The sequence below is a fragment of the Mya arenaria genome, chromosome 6, assembly GCF_026914265.1.
Source record: "Mya arenaria isolate MELC-2E11 chromosome 6, ASM2691426v1".
Lineage (NCBI taxonomy): Eukaryota > Metazoa > Mollusca > Bivalvia > Myida > Myidae > Mya > Mya arenaria.
This window is the reverse complement of record NC_069127.1, coordinates 10147255-10165948: the sequence shown is the minus strand read 5'-3', so window position 1 is coordinate 10165948 and position 18694 is coordinate 10147255. Positions and strand designations below refer to the sequence as shown.

Sequence of the window (18694 nt, the reverse complement as noted above, 5' to 3'; positions counted from 1 at the left end):
TCACAATATCCCTACTGGTGACCTTCTGTTTGCAAAAACGTACCTACTTGATTTACAAAGCAATATTATATATATGAATAGCAAACACCATAAAAATTCTACGGCCATATGTTTTGTGTTTCTCAATAAATCAGATTACCGGCTTATTTCAAATATTTAGATATTGATGCTTGTGAAAAAACACATCATGGTTGACTAATATGTATGAATGAAACAGTTTTAAGTGCATACAGATACAAAGAACAACAACATGTTTTTGCTCTCATCCCTCGATATTGACAACATCGAACAATTTCCCTCGAGCTCGCGTATAGATAAATAGCCGTAATCATTATCACAGTCTCGTTTTTCTAAATACATTGTTACTATCCTCAGTCTACTTAATAGCTATCCCCTGTGCAGTTATTTATTTGCTTCAAATATCCCCAGTACACTGCCAGGGCATCAAAAGGTATGAATATCTCCGTAACAACAAAATGTATCATATTGATATTTTACACATTACTAGATTATGTAATTACAATGAAATCGCCCGATTCAGTTTTTATTCTTACTTTCAATTTTTGGATTTATGTTTGAAATCGTACCACATAAATGAACATTTGTGAGCGATCATGCAACTTTCGGCGAGAATTGGGCTATTATACAAAAGAGGAGACACATTTCCATCATAGTCGTATATTGCACAGTATCAAGTAATTCAAAACTCTTCGATTTTGTTAAATATATCACCATAAAATACAAAAAAATGATAGAAAACTGTCCATGTGTCAAAACCAAACGCTTATCGAGTGATCACTTTTTGAGCTATATATCCGGTGTCCGTTCCCATACAGTGAATGAAGGAAAGTAATAAAAGTAGAGTTAAGATCAACTATATCGTGTAAATATGCTGTTTATAGCAATTGACCCCATCGGAAATAAGTTTATGGGATATACTGTGAAAATATATATGTTTTAATCTTAATGTTTGTTCCATTTTAACCGTAAATCATAATTCTGTGATGATATCCTCCTTTTTTTTGAGATATATTAATTCAATCAATTTTAAAATAAATAACTTAACATTTTATAGATGTACTATTGTTTTTATTACTCTCTTATAATATTAACTTGTAGATGGCATACCTGGTAAATATTGCACAAATGAAATGAAAAATCAGACCAGACACCACTTTCCTCAAAAAAAACTGAATCAGTCATTTGACCAATAAAAAAATCATATTAAGAAAATAATTAGATAAATATGAGCATCTGCTGTCATGGGTGCATTATCCGATGGACAACCTCTTTTATGTCCTTTTTGATAGTTTTTACAATATTTGGCTATTTCAATAACTTGATTTTTTTATGATTTTTAGGGTCCAGCAGATGACCAGAAGTGATTTATGAACATTGGGCAATGGCTGCAGCAGGTAATGATCTACTAACATTCAATTAACATTCCTCTTATAAATATTTTGTTCATTTTAAAGAAATATTTTGTTCATTTTAAAGTAAGGCCACAACGAAAAAAATAATGTCATTTTTTCCTTGTGGCTACCATAATTTATAAATGAAATTCATTATAATTGGATTAATCAGGGTTCTCAATAAGTTTTACTTGAACCGTCTCAATCAATGATCGATTATTAATCATTTTAATTATTATTTAATTATCTTTGGTCATCATATTTAAGGCATACTGTACAGTTACAGTGCATGCACCAGTTTTAAGCACCAATGTTCCCTTACAATATTGTTTGTAGATTTCTTTATATAAATTACATGATCTATTCAGAAAGCGACTATCGTTTAGTGTTTACAAGTAACTATTACAGAAAATGAGACCACAGGCTCTAATTTTGTCTTTCATTAATTTAGCATTGTATACATGTGTAAAATAAACACAAAGAAAGATATCAATTTCTTTTTAATAATCAGTCAGTAACAAGTACAACAAGCATGTTGAATATTCTATATGTTTTACAAGAACATTTCTGTTTAACAAGAACAGTTTTTTTTCAGAAAATTGAGAAAACTTAATTCTTACATGGTTAGAAGTTAACGGTGACATGTTTTAAAAATCACTTTTAAAACACAAACATGAGAAGTTGAGAACCAATCTTTTAGCAGTTAAACTACAAAGAAAATTTGTAATAAGGTATTGTAGTGACTTATTGACCAGATAAGAAAATGCGTACATAACGTAACATAGTAACACCTTAACATTTCAACATAAACTAGCATTAACCAGAAATAAGTAAATTAGTCGGTAGCAGTTAAGTCCTTTGTTTCTATTATATTATTGATCGTTCAAATTTCACTATCGTCGATTGTCGCCGACATAAGCCTTTCTGATCAATTGTCGATTATAATCGATCATCGGCACAACACTATAACCAGCTACTACTTATTCAATTTTGTAATTCAATTATTTTTCCTAATTTGAACGAGGCCTATTGCCATTTAAACCATCCATTTTGGCCAGCAACACAATTTTATTAAGAACTCTGATTAATGCAAGCAACTACCATTCAACCAACAGTAAATGATGTGACAGCTTAAAAAATCCTGTTGACAATCTTATTAAACTTAAGATCATGAGAAATGATTATAATTTGGAAATATAAGGATTGATCGTAGTTTCATGTGTTTATGCAATGCTGTGTGGTTTAAGGAGAGCAAGTTGGCATTTTTTAACCAGGTTTTCAACGAAAACCGGGTTATTAGAATGAGGTTGTCGTTGGGCGGGCAGGCGGACAGGCGGGCGGGCGTCAAACATTGGTTTCTGTTCAATAACTTTAGTTAGCATTGTTAGATATTTATGAAACTTGGTGTGTAGATAGCTTATGGGAAGAGCTAGCTTGGGATTGCTTTTGAGGAAGGTGGGGCCAAGGTCAAGGTCACTGTTACTAAAAATAGAAAAATGGTTTCTGCCCAATAACTTTAGTTAGCATTGATAGATAGATGAAACTTGGTGTGTAAGTTGCTGATGTGAAGAGCTAGCTTGGGATTGCTTTTGAGTGGGGAGGGGCTAAGGTCAAGGTCACTATTACTTAAAATAGAAAAATGGTCAAGGTCACTGTTACTTATAATAGAAAAATGGTTTCTGCCCAATAACTTTAGTTAGCATTGACAGATATTGATGAAACTTGGTGTGTAGGTAGCTTATGTGAAGAGCTAGCTTGGGATTGCTTTTGAGGGGGGTGGGGCTAAGGTCAAGGTCGCCTGTTACTAAAAATAGAAAAATGGTTTCTGCCCAATATCTTTAGTTAGGATTGATAGATTATGACGAAAGTTGTTGTGTAGGTAGCTAATGTGAAGAGCTAGCTTTGGATTGCTATTGAGGAGGGAGGGGCTAAGGTCAAGGTCACTGTTACTTAAAATAGAAAAATGGTTTCTGCCCAATAACTTTAGTTAGCATTGACCGATATTGATGAAACTTGGTGTGTAAGTTGCTTATGTGAAGAGTTAGCTTGGGATTGCTTTTGAGTGGGGAGGGGCTAAGGTCAAGGTCACTATTACTTAAAATAGAAAAATGGTCAAGGTCACTGTTACTTAAAATAAAAAAATGGTTTCTGCCCAATAACTTTAGTTAGCATTGACAGATATTGATGAAACTTAGAGCGAAGGTAGTTTATGTGAAGAGCTAGCTTGGGAGGTGGGGTCAAGGTCACTGTTCCTAAAAATAGAAAAATGTTTTTCCCAACAACTTAGTTAGAATTGATGGATAGTGATGAATCTTAGTGTTAATATAGCTTATATGAAGATGCAGATTGAACTTGCTCATACAACAAATTAATTGGCTATAATTTCTGATTGCCCATAACAAAAACCTGGTTTCGTCGCATTGCAGCGCTTCTAGTTTGTTTCTAGCGATGCAGCATGCTTAATGGATTTGCAATTTATCCCTCACATGTTCATTCAGTATTTATAAATGCATGAAAGAAAAAGAGGGATCAGTCCAAAAATTGTTTTTTGGTTGTAAGTCATAACAAAAGTTCTATCACATATATATTTTTTTACATTAAGTTAAGTAAGAGTTTTTGTGTGTTGTTTGTATGTCAGGAGGAGGAGAGGCATGGAGGATAACAGGGGAGGACCGGGCAAAACATGACGGACAGTTCTTCGCGCTCAAACCTGTCAATGGATTTGTCACTGGTATTCAATGCATTTTTTTATGCAAGTTTACTGTTGATGTTATATACCACAGTGGCTTTTAATCTTTTGGTCATGGTGTTGTTTTTTAGGAGTGGGTAGAATCTGTAAGTCAGTGAAGTTATTAAAAAACTTCTCCCTCAACTTGCTTTGTTAATTTAAAATGTTGGATTTAATGGAATTTTTATCAGAATTTTGTTTCATAATGGTGGTGCTGTATATTAATAAAACTAGAAGATAAACCATTGAATTTCCAACCTAAAAAATGATAGTATTATTACAGTTGTTACCTGTCCTTCAGTAAATCATCTGTATTGGTTGTTTCACAGGTGAGCAGGCTCGCAACTTCTTTATGCAGTCTGGCATTCCTACACCGATACTGGGACAGATATGGTGAGTTGTAAACCCTTTCCAAACATAGACAAGCTGTCCTGTTTCCATTATTGAAAAATACAACCATTCTAGTTAACTTCCATATGATAGCATTTGTATCATATGTGATAATGTTACACCTGTAAGTTGTGTACCAAGCATTCACAGAATACACTGTAAAATTTGATGATGAAATAAAAACATAATATACAGGTATCTTTGACATGGCAATGCTCTTTGACATGATCAGTTTATAACAGTTGTTTCACGTAATGATTTCGTTTGGGAATTAAAAGTACAGCTCTGGTGGATGTTTTATATAACATCTGCAGCTTTTATAAAACTGGATATGTCTTTGGTGTGGTTAAAGTTAGCCAAAAACATTATTGATTGGTCAATATTTATCCCATAATTTCTATTGGCCAAGCATATTACTCGTATGTGCAAACTAGCCAATAGATAATTTGTAGATAACCTGTCCAGTTTTATACAATTGACTGCTGGTTATTTCAAATTTGTAGGAGAAAAATATGCGCTTTTATGTATTGGAACCAGGGAGTATTTAAGACTGAACTTTTTCAGATCAATCTTCTCAAAATGTCTGACTGCTTTGTTGCTCTCAGGCTTAAAATCTGAAGAATGAACAAAGTTTCATATTGTTTTCATTCTCACTTTCTGAGTAAATGTATTTCAAACATACATGATATGGCAAAATAACAATTTCTTCATATTTCTAAATATGGAATATTGTATGAGCCAGAAAGTTGCATTCATTTCATATCGTGAGTGAAAAAAATAACTTGAATTTTATCATTTTTTTGTCCATTTTCCTTCATGCAAAACATATTTCTTTATGTACAGGTAACCTCAAATTAAAGTAAAAGCATGTATACATTCCTTCAGGGGCCTGGCCGATATGAACAATGACGGGAAGATGGACAGGAAGGAGTTTTCCATCGCCATGCACCTGATCAAGAAGAAGCTGCAGGGTTACGAGCTACCGCGGTCTCTACCTGCCACCCTGAAGGCTGACCCCTCCCCCGTCGTCGGCTCATTCGGGGCCGCACCCTCCCAGCAAGGCATGATGGGTATGCCCGGAACCATGGGTAGGTCCATAGACTGGTCCATCCCTGGAGTGTCCCCCAAACCCCCACAGGGCATATGAGGAAAGGTTTTACACCCAAGGATTAATAGTTTTGGTTTAAGTTTTGTAGGGCCTTGTTTCATGTACATTCAAAAAAAAAATTAGATAGCAGATTCAAATTCACATTCATGAATAAGTGATTAATTAAAGGGAATTTAAAATGCTTTCCTATCAGACACAGTAATTAAAGCCTCCTCATAAGCTCTATACTTGCTAAATTTCATGATTGATATCACTTCCAAAACAATGAACAATAATTCAGAAGACATAACACTATTTTATTGAATTCTTTATATGTTATGTCTAATGAAACATAAGATATGAATCAATTATAAATAAAATTTGTAGAGCGTGAGGCTGTTATGTAGGAATACTGTATTGTGAGAAAATCATTAAGGCTGCAGGATTGGCTTGCAAATCTTATTGATGTATCCATTATATCCCCATAATGCTAAATGAACAGGCTTCAGTTATGAAAGAGATGTTTTCCTGTCTAGCAAGGCATTACCAAATTACTAGAATTCTCAATTATGCTGAATTTGATCGAATTCTCTATATATGCCAAAGTGTGTTTGCACAATGTGTGTTTTTGTCCATTCAATTTTCAAGTTCCTGCTCCCATCACTTCCGTAGCCATTTGAATAACACTGTCAACATAAAACATGTATATGCACCATTCACTTGCACTCTCACTGCACATCACTAGGTGTCATCCCCCAAGTTGGAATGGTAGCACCCGTTACCATGACAATGGGACAGAGAATGCCAATGATGGCCAATGGAATGCCACAAATGGGTGCATCAACTGGGTTTATGGGTATGTATGTAAAGAAGCTAATGCATGACATTGCACTAATAATCAGGCATTTAGCTTTCATATTTTTTATTTACAATAAAGCATATATTGGACATATTCAGCATTGCTTTGGAATAAAACACACTGATTTCAAAGAATTTGTAAATTTCATTCGTTTTCCTGAAAGAAATTGTTAGCAGTCAGGATTAATGATGTTTACTTTAAAATTCCCCCAAAAGAAAAAGGAACTTAATTGATCTTTGATATCAAATTGGGTGTTTCATTTCTTCACAAAAGAGTTAAAATAAATGAGTTTAAACTATATACATTCATTACTAACCATTGAATGAATCATAACATCTTCAAGTATTTCATACTGGTACAGTGCAATTGTTTTCCAACTGTGTGTATGTCTGTATGTATGTGACACTTGCCCTTGTTGTAGGTGGTGTTCCAGTGTCATCCATGGGTCCCAGACCGGCCGCACCTGCTAGGTTAGTAGCTTGTTCTACTCCTGGTTGTTAATTTATTAAAGTAACTGATTTCATATTGATTTTGTGGCGTGATGTTACCAGGCAGGGTTGGAAACCAAAGGGTTGCATTCATTTTTTGTAACAGAAACAACTGTAGGAATCTGTTTGATGAAGATATTTACTTAATACTTTTGAATTTGTCAGACAAGAATATTTGTCTGCTTATAGTGCTCTTAATGATGGTCAACTTAGGGCTTAGCTTTAGAGTTATGGATAGGTGTTGCAGTCTGTTCTGTTTTGGTACCTTTGCCTTTTGCGACCAGCATGTGCGTCTTTGAGTAGATTTAAATTCTGAACATATTCAAAGATGATTTTTGTTTTGATTTAAAAAATATGGGTACAAAAAGACTTAACATATTCGGCTGTTGAAAATGCAATTAAATGAAATTCATGAAATTTTCTATAAAATTAGTCAAGTTCTTCACAGACTAATTCACTATATCCTTTTCTCTCTTAGCACCTTGTCCCTTATCTGCAGCACCCTGCCCTTTATAAAGGCCTTGCTAAAACCCAGTCATCTTCTCCAGTGATCTTGTATCATCATTATGTATGTTCATATTTACCAGAGTCTTTAGTTCTTACATCATGCCCAAGTGAGTTTCTCCTATACATGTTTGTGTTGATATCTATTACAGTGGTGGGTCCCTGGCGATGCCACACAACTCGAAGTTAAAGTTCACCCAGATGTTTAACACACATGATAGAAACAAGAGGGGAGCTCTGACAGGTAGTTGATGAATTTATATAAACTTCTTTGTCTCAAAAGGTTTGTAAACACATTAAAATGTGCCCATTTTAAGCTTCATTGACAAAATGCTGAGGTATATAGTGACAGCTTGGGATCAGCAAGTAGAAATTAAGTAATCCATAATTAAAAAACACATTTAAAATATTTTAATGAAACTTAGTACACATTTCTCCAGAGACATTATGAACATGTCCATAACCCTGGCTTATTGTATGTGATAACCTTGGCGTCATTGTCAGCATGTGTAAGCACTCTAACATTTGCCATAACTCAAAAAAAGGTACAAGATTTTCTAATGACACATATAATGCAAGGCCCATATTTCTGGCTTTAATAATTGTATAGTTATGCCCCTTGTTTGACTAATAAAAGGTGAGGACAGATGAGTTTTGGCATTCACACTGTGAAGTTCTTCTAATTTTAGCTCCTCTGATTTTTGAAAAAAATGATGAGCCATTGTCGTCACTTGATTGTTGTCGTTGTTGTGGGAGGCGTTGGTTAAGTTTTGCGTTTAGGTCACTTACATGGAAACTATCAAAGCAATCACTTTGAAACTTAAGGGAACTTGTTCATCTAATAACCCTTTTTCACATTGTACTCTAAAGATGCTGAGTCTCACTTGTTTGTTTGTTTTGGTAAAAAAACATAAACTTTGATGGATTTTGGTTGATTTTGAGTATTGGACATAGCTTCTTGAATTTTTGTTGCATTGATTTCAAAAATTTTCACAGACAATAAACGGATAATGCACTTTAATATATCAAACAGGTTTGTGAGTCACGCATAGGATATTTTAGTATTTTTAGCTAGTCTGATTTTTTTAAGTTTTGTGCTTGGGTCACTTACAGGCAAACTATCAAAGCTATCACTTTCAAACATTGTATTAATTTCACTCAGAATTTGAATTTTTTTTTACATGAAATATATAAACCGTAAAAGGATAAAATCATAGGAGTGTTCAGCACTCGCAGGCCGTGCTCTTGTATTTATTATTATGATTTATCACTTGTTAAGTGAAAATTGAGGACTGACTTGTTATTTCATTGTTAATGTTATGTCAGATTTGACACTATGTTTGTCAATTGTAGCACAGTAGCCACATCAGTTCTGCTTACAATTTATATATATTTACCAAATTTTATGACCATCTGAGAGTGTCATGACACGGTATACATATGTGTATTTGCTTGTGTGTACAACAGGTGTGGAGGCACGGGCAATCCTTGTTCAGACTGGGGTCCCACAACAGATGCTGGCACAGATATGGTAACTATGCCTTTTAGGAATTGAATGGGTATTTTACATTGGTACAAAGTCTCTGATTGAAGTTAAAATTGAATGTTTTTACCCTCATTTGTATGTCTGTGTATAGGCATTACATTTATCAAAGGATGAACTTTAAGTCATAAGCAGGGCTTCTAAAATTTTGGAAGCTCAATCGGTCTGGACCCGGCGACAACCCCCCCCCCCATCCCTCCCCCCAAAAAAATCCCCCCCCCCCCTTGAAAAAGAAAGACCTGTTCAAAAGTCCGATTATATAGAAATGTCACACATTTTCGCGATGTCTTTTCTGTCAATATTTTTTCGCGATGTGGCAATTCGTAAGAGGGCTCTAGAGCCAGTTTAGTCGATTCAGATCGTCACTGATACCAGCTTAATTCAAATGAGATTCTCATCGAGTTCTGCGGTGTTTCTAACAAGAACGACTGCAATCGTAATTAACTGTAACCGTCCGGAAGCGGTCAGACGACAAAAAGTGAAACAGTATTATGATTTATTTGCTTAATGCTTCTACAGTGGGTCAACATTCAACTGATAACCTTGAATAATAAAATATATCTAGATTTATAATCGGGGCTTCAAGCTATTAGTGTGATATCGATAACAATTTTTTTTATTACTGCGAATTCAAAATGACACAAGCAGCGCACTCAGCTTTCAGACTATGTATTATGTGTATTACAATTTCTACAACTTTTACTGACTTAGTCGTTTTGGACCGAAATTATAAAAAAAAAATGTGAAAATTTCGGACCGATTTGTTTTACACTTTTTGAAAATGAAATCAGTCTGGCTTGGTCAAAATCGGTCCAGACCGGCAAATTGCCGGTTTTTAGAAGCCCTGGTCATAAGTAACTTTGTGTCAGAATAAGGAATTCCCCAAGATGGGAAATCTGTCAAATTCATTTCTAGTCACTGTTAAAAAGTTGTTGAGCATTTTACACAGGAGACCTGTACCAGTTATAAAATAGTGATATAGGAACATGGGTGATCTTGATGTCATCAACTTTAAGTTATGTGTGTTCCTTTTGTTTAGGAATCTGTCAGACGTGGACAAGGATGGACAGCTGAACTGTGATGAGTTCTGTATCGCCCTGCACCTATGTGACTGTGTACGGATGGGCATCGCCCTGCCCCCTAAACTGCCACAGGAGCTCCTACCTGCCAAGGCACGCTCCGGCAGCTTTGGGCCACCCCAGCAAGCACATCCTGTACATGCAGGTAAGGCTGTCTCCCCTCAACCTCATTATGAACTACTGAGTGAGTGTGTGTTTGATGAAAAAGATGATGCTTAAAGGAACATGCAATTTGCACTTGCTTTGAATTTTGAAAAATGTTTGCAAATGATTGTTATGCCAATAATTTAAAAACATGGGGTCCAATGGCCCCTCAATCTTATAAAGTAGGGGCCATTTAAAAAAATGATGGGCCAAGAGCATAGCTCATAAATAAAGTGTCACAATTGTAAATGAAAGTTATCTATTTACCTGTCAAAATCATCCATTGAAATCTGCCAGGTTAGAACTGTTGAATACACAACTACAACAATTAACTTATCAGCAAATATCATAATGCACAGTTAATGGCTCACCCAAGAAAAGTCAATCATCCGCTGTTTTTGAAATGATCTGGTCTCACTCTTTATCCTGTCCGAGGTCTGAGATTGCATTTCATGTACGGGGACATATTTTAAAAATAAGTTTTAGGTGATGAATCTGAGTCCTTATTCTCCGACATTTCAACTAAATTGCATGGTGTAGGAAAATAAACATCGCGAGTTGTTGAAGTAGATGGGTGTGTACAATGTATAGGGAAGTTTTTGTTGCCATCAGTGTCAATAAGCCTTTGTTTTTGCACCTGTGGACAAGAATAAAACTTAGGATTGGATGGATTTTTTGTTCAGTCAGCCATTGTGATGATTTATTAAAAGACTAAAAGAAATCACCGACATCACAATTGGCTGCATATAGCCTACTAATGATGTGCTAACCAATGAGAATGACTGTAATATCCGGGTGTTAAAATCATCACAAATTGAATTTGATGTTATAAGATGGGCACTTACAAAGCATTTAGTCAAAACGGCTGCGTGAAAACTGGTGGGCTAGTCAGCCCATCTTTATGAATTTTCTTGTGCCATTAAGGTTTTAACCACACCGATGTTGCAAGGGGTGGCCTTGACAGAACAGTGGGTAATTATCTGTGAAGACTTAAAGCTTTTCTTCAAGACGGTAAAAAAAACTGGGGGAAAGTGCTACTTGTATGTGAGCTCTAACCCACTATGGCTAGAACTGGGAGGCTGATTCTCACCCAAGAAAACTATAGCTGTGATGTTTACAATAAATGCAGATGGCTAACTTTAATTTTCATGCTATCAGCATTAACACATTTTGAATTTCAGAGTATTGCTGGATGATGCGTAATTTTACAATAGTTATTGATTGTTGCTTTTGTTAATTTATTTTGTTTTGAGGATTTGAATGTTCCACAAATATGTTAAGAATTTGATTAAGTGTAAAGGATTTGAATTCGAATAAAATTTATAATATCTGGAAAATGTTTACAATTTAAAAAAAAAGGCTGTCTGGCTGCTGATTTATAATTGCAATATATCGTCATCTGATTTCTGCCATACATTTATTCTGTAATGCCATGCTGTCTGACTGTTGTGACATGTGCCTATACGCTTGCATGTGTTTGATTGTAGCTACCCAGAAGGACTCTTTTGGTGACCTGGTCGGCAGTCTTGGGATGCCTGCCCCTGTCCAGCCAGCTCCTGTTGCCAATGGTGATAGCAAGCAAGAGGAAGTAGACAACTCTCCAGGTATACAGCAAGTCAGGCACAACAGGGTTCTGGGATCGTAGCTTTTGTTGATGGCATATTTATGAGAATTATAACTGTGATGCTTATGTACTAGACTTTCGTTCTCTTTGCTTTGCATTGAATGATCCGTTGACATTTGTGATTGTTTCAGTGTTGAAGTATACTGCATTTTAGATTGATTTCTTAGTATTGTGAATTACTTGTTAGTATGGTTAATTGAATACAATTTCTTTTATAAATCTACACATCTAACTTCCTCGACCAAAGCAATAATTCCTATGATTTACAGTGTCCATTCAATAATACTGGAACAGCTAAAGCTTTTTCATTGCCCTAGTGCAATAACTCAATAATTGTATATAGAAAGCAGATATATAGTTCTTTCAATAAGGTGACAATTTGTACATTGTAAATGCCACAAACTCCTGTTATTTCCCATAGTGACGTTTGAGGACCGTCGAAAGCTGAACTTTGACAAGGGCCAGGCAGAGTTAGAGCGACGGCGACAACAGCTACAAGAACAGTTGAGAAAGGAGGAGGAGGCAAGGATGCAGAAGGAGCGACAGGAACAAGAAAAACGGGAAAAACAAAGGTACGTGAACGGAAGGGGACGAGTGTACATAGGGGTGAGGGGGAGAAGGAGGCTAAGATGTAGAAGGAGCGACAGAAACAGGAGAAACAAAGGAGCGGAGGGTTGTACACAGGGGTGAGGGAGAGAAGGAGGCAAGGCTGCAGATGGAGTGACAGAAGTGGGATGAGGACAGGAACAGTTGAACAGGAGGGAATGGGGTTAATTCATGAGTAAGAGAGGTGGAGGCAAAATTGCAGAAAAAATGGCAAAGACAGGAATGGGAGTTTGATGGTAAACATTGGTATTTGTTTGAGATTGGTCGATTACAGTTGAGAAAAGGAGGCATGGTAGTAGGGGTTACTTGGAGAGGATTTGATACATAGGATTTTGGAATGACAGGGGCAGGAAAATTGGGTAATCAGGTTATGATAAAGCTGTTTGTTTTGTGACCTTACAATGGACTGAGTGAAGATTTTGTTTGTTTGCAGGCAGGAGATTGAGCGCAAGAAGCAACAGGAACTGGAGCGACAGCTGGAGAAACAGCGGGAGATTGAGAGACAACGGGAGGAACAGAGGCAGAAAATCATGGAACAGAGGGAGGTATGTTATCCCCTTCCGTGAAAAGTATGCCAGTTGGGCAATTGTTAAAATCAATTTACATTAATATTTATTTTTGAATTTATATGAAGAAAGCTTTTTCATAATTCAAAAAGAAAAGTTGAGACATTGTTATAACCAAAAAACAGTTCAAGACATATTAAAGCATGAATATTGCATCAAACTGAAATGCTTCATCTTGTGATATTTTGTAGTACTCATGTTGATAAGATGGGCCAATATACTTTACAATATCTTTAAAATTGATAGACATTTTAGAGTTATCTGTAAGGCATTTGAAACATCATTACTGTTGGGGTAACTCTGTAGTCAGGGGATTTGTGTGTCTGCTGGTTAAACAAGAGGGCATAGGTACAATCCAAAGTCAGAGAATAAACTTGTGTTCTCTTTGAAAATGCTTTGTGTTTAAATATAAAAGATGGCCATATTTCCTGTCAAGATAATAAAGTTTTTCTTCATACTTGCAGTCAGCTCGTCGTGAGTTGGAGCGTCAGCGACAGATGGAGTGGGAACGTCAGCGCAAGGAACAGTTGATGGCTGAGAAGCTCCGCGAGTACGAACAACTGACGGCTCTTAAGTCACGCTCCTCAAATTTCAAGTGTGAACTCGAGTCATTGGTGAGTTCCATTGGGATGAATACTTAAAAGTTTGGAAAAGATGTCTGCAAAATTGACAATCCTACACAATTGAATGGATATCCAGAATAAGAATTGGCATGACAGTTTTACCCCAACCACAGCCACTATCAAACTGAATGTGCCATTTTCATACTTTGAATGTTCATGTATTGTGTGCCTCTGAAGTTTCTTTTTTTCTAGAAATACAATTTTTGTACAATCTTTGATTGAATATGAATGCTCTTTGTACAATGTATATTTCATTTTACAAAACATTGCTTGATTAGCAAAAACTAACCTTGTTTTTTTATCGTCATTTTATGTGAATGTTAACATTTACATGTAGTTTATCCTGTGATTGTAGCAAGGGAAGAAGGCTGAGTTCAGCACGAAGATATCCCAGGTGAAGAATGGAGTCACCGACTTCACGGCCCACATTGAGGCTATGAGGAGCACACGGGACCTGAAGAACAAAGATATAGAGAGGTTACACAAGGAAATACAGGTACACTACACTTATGAAATGGAGATCATTGCTTGAATGTTATTATTTATATAATTAAAGTAAAGAATAATATTGCTGTGAAGTAATGGAGATTGGTTTAAGCATTCATAGCAACTAAATATATATAAAGATAAATATTGCAGCTGGATTGTAATGAAACATGATATACCGGTTGTTATATTCCAGTTCATTTCTCAGGTAGAAGCCAGTGTCCATATAAATGGAGTCCACCCTAACCTGCCACAGAGGTCTCAAATGATAGCTTGAGTTCCACAACAATCTCAAGTCTGGCTTCAGAATCATGACACAAAACTACAAATCTTTATTTCATTGTAACTCTCTTTCTAGCAGACCATTGATTTTGAACAGATTACATACCAGTAATTTATAATATTTTGTATAAGAAATGGAGTAGAGATGTTTTTTTTGTATGAGTCTAGTATCAAACTTGAGACTGTTTGTTGTCATGACCCTGTACTGGGGTTGAACTACCAATACAGTGGGGATGGACACTGGACTTTCTTTACCTCTAGATTATATCTTCCTATTGTTAAAGTTGACAAAGTTTGTTCCATAATTCAGGAGGTGAATGGCCGACTGGCGAGTTTACAGGCAGAGAGAGAGTCACTGGACCTGAAAGTGCAGACCACTATCCAGGCAAACCCCATGTGTGAGTGTAACCTGTATGGTGGGATGTAGTCTACATGTAGTCACTTAGCAATTGTGAAAAAAAAATCAAACATTAAACAGTTACTGTAGTAAATATGAGGGATGATTGAACAAGATCTGTGAGAAGGCTTTACTGTGTATTTAATGAGACATATTCAGCCTTCACTGGGTCTTCAGGATTTAGGGTAAACATGAACACTGAAAAAGAAATAATTTCAAGTTGCAACCTCTGCAGGCAGAAGCCATCCCAGTTGTGATTTTGAAGAAGGCATTGTCTTAGCCTTGGTATGTTATAATGGATGGAGTCTTGCAAAAACTTATACTTTACATGAGGTGTAGTACGCATGTTACCAATACCAATCTTCAAATGCGAAGCAAGATCCAAGTTCAATGTTCAAAGTTTATTGTACGATAGACCTCTGGCCCATAACTCTGGCTTAAGTAATTATCAAGTTAATCAGCTTGTTCAAGTGAGAATAATGGATGAGGCATTGACTTGTGATGCTGTATGATTGCATGTTTTACCTGACTGAAGCAATGAGATGTTGTATTGACAGCTGAGACTCACAGAACAATGATGCACAGTGTGGAGTTGAAGAAGATGTCCGTACAGAAACTGAAAAAGGATCTGGAGCAGATAGAGAAAGACACTGAGGCCAGGCTTGCTGATATAGACACACAAAATGTCAAACATAAGGTGATTAACGAAAAATGAAGATTGGATATGAGATTGTAGATAAACAACTGCTTTTAAGAGGATGACTTACCCTTCCCACATGTATTAAAAACTTGAATCAATTTGAAACCTTTTATTTAACTTTAGAATTTAGACATGAAAAGCAGGAGTTAAGAACTGTAATGAAAACTTTACCTTGTAGTTTTTGGACCTGGGTTTGTCCTTGTTATGTCATTTGATGTATAATTGAATTAAGTTATGCTACATGACCCCTTTCTTGTCCCACACAGGAGATGAATGTTACAATAAGCCAGCTGCAGACGGAGATTGGGAAGGTTGAGAAGGCTGGGCAGATGAGCCGGGCCGCGGAGATGGCAGAGAATAATCGGGTACAGCGGGAACGGGACAAGCATGAGAACCTCCGTAAACAGCTCGAACAACAGAGGAAGTAAGACCACACTGCCTCATACATCGAGTTTATATTAAGGCTTTCTCTCAACTGTTAGCTTCATAACTGAAATGAATCTCAAATGATGAAAACAAAGAGTTGAATTATTGTTTTGTTTATTTAATACAGTTTTATTCTGACACCTTGCTACAAATTTTAAAGTGTTTGAATACTTTAAATTCATGAGTTCACTAGACCTGAGGGTTGAGACACATATCATTTTTCTGTTGATGATATGTATGTGGATGTAAAATATCATAATCTTAAAAAGTATTTTTGGACACATTTAAGACATCTTCATGTTAATTTTGTTCTACAATGCTCTAAATTTTCATTCTGTCATAACATATATGTCAGTTTCCTGGTTAATGTTCACAGAGCAGAGACCAGTAAGTCAAAGGCCCCAGAACCACCAAAGGCGGCAGATTCTGGTGGTAACTGGTTCGCGTTCGGTAACGATGTTGGCGGCCAGTCAGGCACTACAGCTACCAGTGACAACTGGGCAAGCGTTTTCGACTCCCAGCCTGAGGTTGCCAGTAGCAGCAACAACTGGAGTGCTGCATTCTCTAGTCAAACCACATCAACCACCACTACCACCACTGTCAGTCAAGGTAATTTAGTCAAAGTATAGTCATAGCAGTAGTCAGTAGCAAATTGTTGGTGGAGGGTAAGTTTTGCAAACACTTGAACCTTGTACAATAGCTTAAAAACAGTTGAACATATTCACATTAGGCAAAAGACATATGTTTTCATTGAAGGACTAGGGAGTTATTTCCTTTGGGTAACTGAAAAAAGGGCAAGCTATTAGCACCCATTGAATTGCAGGCACAGTGAAATATTATCATTTGAAATATTGAACATGTTCTTAGGATGTCAGTTTTGCAGGGTTTGTATTTGTGTACGTGCGTGTGAAATTGAACTGAATCCAGTAACACCACATATAAATGTATTTATAAACACACTTAGTTTATGATTTGTGAATAATTTTGAGTAGATTCATAAATTACAGCATTAAATGCTATTTTATGTTCCTGTTGCCTTTTGCAGATACCAGTAACTTTAAGTTGTCAGGAGCTACGAAGAGGTTCAAGGCCATGTTTGAGTTTGAATCCAGAAATTCCGATGAGCTCACCCTTAAGCCAGGAGATATAGTCAATGTAAGATTCTACTCTCTATCCTTGTCCATAGTATACATATAACAGAGCTGTTGTCAACTGTGTAATGATATCTAAGTAAAATATCTAAGTAAAATATAAGTGTTACTATCATTACAGCTTTTACTGTTTTAGATAAAAATGGACACAACAAATTGTCACAGTACTGACTTGCACAAGTCAGAGAGTATTGGTGTTGGTTAACTCAGTTGATAGAGCACCTGGGTCCCGGGTTTGACCCCGGACTAGCTGCACATGTATAATAGTGGATAGAATAAACATGTTACAGTAAAATGTACACAGTAGAACTTTTAAAAGATGTTTTTCACATCAGAGGTATTTCATGTGCTCATTGCATTTCCTGTAGGTGTTTAATGACCAGACGGGCGCGGAGCCTGGCTGGCGGGGTGGGGAGATGGAAGGGAGAAAGGGCTGGTTCCCAGAGGCGTATGTGGAGGCATTGCCGGAGGATGATGGGCGGGGAACCGGAACCATGGCAACCACGGGGGCAATAGACTGGGGAGCGTCAGCTGGGGTGAACATGGGGGAGGGAGCCCCCCTCGCCATTGTCACCTCCGAGGCCTCCTCCTTCATCGCTGTCCAAGGCAAACTCCCCTCTGTGACTCCATCACCTATCCCAGGACAGGTAAGACTGAACATACATTGTATATGTATTATAGTCTTGTTTAATCTACATGTTGCTCTTCTGAAGTTAAACAGCAAATAATTAGGGTAGTCAGGAAAACTGTCTCAGATTTTAAGTTTGTAGACTGATAACTGATATTGACTTTTATCAAGTAATGATTTATAGTCTTATCCTTCACGGGATTTTTAACTGTTGCAGTCTACATGATATGCAAAACCTGAAGGCTAGCAAAATCTCTTCTTGGCCTATAGAAATTCCAATGCCAAGGCGGAATATCTTTTTGTTTTTTCTAAAATTTTACATTGCAGAACTGTATGGGCAAATGGCCTGTGCTTAATATAGCATTTCGCAGAGATTGCAGTATTAATCATTACAGTTTGTCTTTTTGCTATATTACCCTCCTGTATGTGTATTCCAGGGTGAGGCTGCCCCGGCTGGTCTGCAGGCCCAGGCCTTGTACCCCTGGAAGGCAAAGAAAGACAACCACCTGTCCTTCAACAAGGGTGATGTGATCCATGTACGCGAACAGCAGGACATGTGGTGGTCCGGGGAGGTCCACGGCAAGGTACAGATTCTCGCACAATCTGCAGAGTCGTATTAATGTTGGCTGAAGTTCATATTTCTGATTATAGCATGAAGACAAAGAGAAGATTTTCTTGTTTGAATCTTTTCTTAAGCTGCTCATTTATTTATTTTAGAATCTGCTTGATTGCATTGCTATAAACAGCATATTTCAGAGTCATTGATCCTTCAGCAATATGTGAGTTCCGAGCCCACTGATGCTCATATTTAAGAATAATGTGTCCACAGGAAAAACAACAAGTATAAAACTTCTTTGATGTGGATGTACAGTTCAATAAATCACTGTCCGCTTATAAGTAATACTTAACAGTTGACTATAAAAATGCTGATGCTGATTAACTTTTAGCAATTTCAAATAATTGCTTGAAAC

At 36.6% G+C, this 18694-nt stretch overlaps 1 protein-coding gene across 6 annotated transcripts in view; it reads left to right on the top strand.

The window, feature by feature from the left end:
* LOC128238368 (intersectin-1-like) overlaps nucleotides 1-18694 on the top strand; it is a 50564-nt gene that overhangs the window by 1677 nt on the left and 30193 nt on the right. For 5 of the 6 annotated variants that reach the window (XM_052954225.1, XM_052954222.1, XM_052954220.1 and 2 more), the window contains exons 2-22: nucleotides 1362-1415; nucleotides 4051-4143; nucleotides 4470-4533; nucleotides 5416-5618; nucleotides 6363-6473; nucleotides 6898-6946; nucleotides 7621-7712; nucleotides 8936-8999; nucleotides 10051-10235; nucleotides 11722-11838; nucleotides 12280-12430; nucleotides 12898-13009; nucleotides 13495-13644; nucleotides 14009-14149; nucleotides 14732-14819; nucleotides 15376-15515; nucleotides 15785-15942; nucleotides 16321-16553; nucleotides 16990-17099; nucleotides 17464-17742; nucleotides 18161-18307. In XM_052954225.1, coding sequence (XP_052810185.1) covers nucleotides 1403-1415; nucleotides 4051-4143; nucleotides 4470-4533; nucleotides 5416-5618; nucleotides 6363-6473; nucleotides 6898-6946; nucleotides 7621-7712; nucleotides 8936-8999; nucleotides 10051-10235; nucleotides 11722-11838; nucleotides 12280-12430; nucleotides 12898-13009; nucleotides 13495-13644; nucleotides 14009-14149; nucleotides 14732-14819; nucleotides 15376-15515; nucleotides 15785-15942; nucleotides 16321-16553; nucleotides 16990-17099; nucleotides 17464-17742; nucleotides 18161-18307 — 2700 coding nt within the window. In that variant the 5' untranslated portion in view covers nucleotides 1362-1402. The remainder of the gene's footprint in view (nucleotides 1-1361; nucleotides 1416-4050; nucleotides 4144-4469; nucleotides 4534-5415; nucleotides 5619-6362; nucleotides 6474-6897; nucleotides 6947-7620; nucleotides 7713-8935; nucleotides 9000-10050; nucleotides 10236-11721; nucleotides 11839-12279; nucleotides 12431-12897; nucleotides 13010-13494; nucleotides 13645-14008; nucleotides 14150-14731; nucleotides 14820-15375; nucleotides 15516-15784; nucleotides 15943-16320; nucleotides 16554-16989; nucleotides 17100-17463; nucleotides 17743-18160; nucleotides 18308-18694) is intronic. The other variant, XM_052954223.1, reaches the window with a different exon arrangement.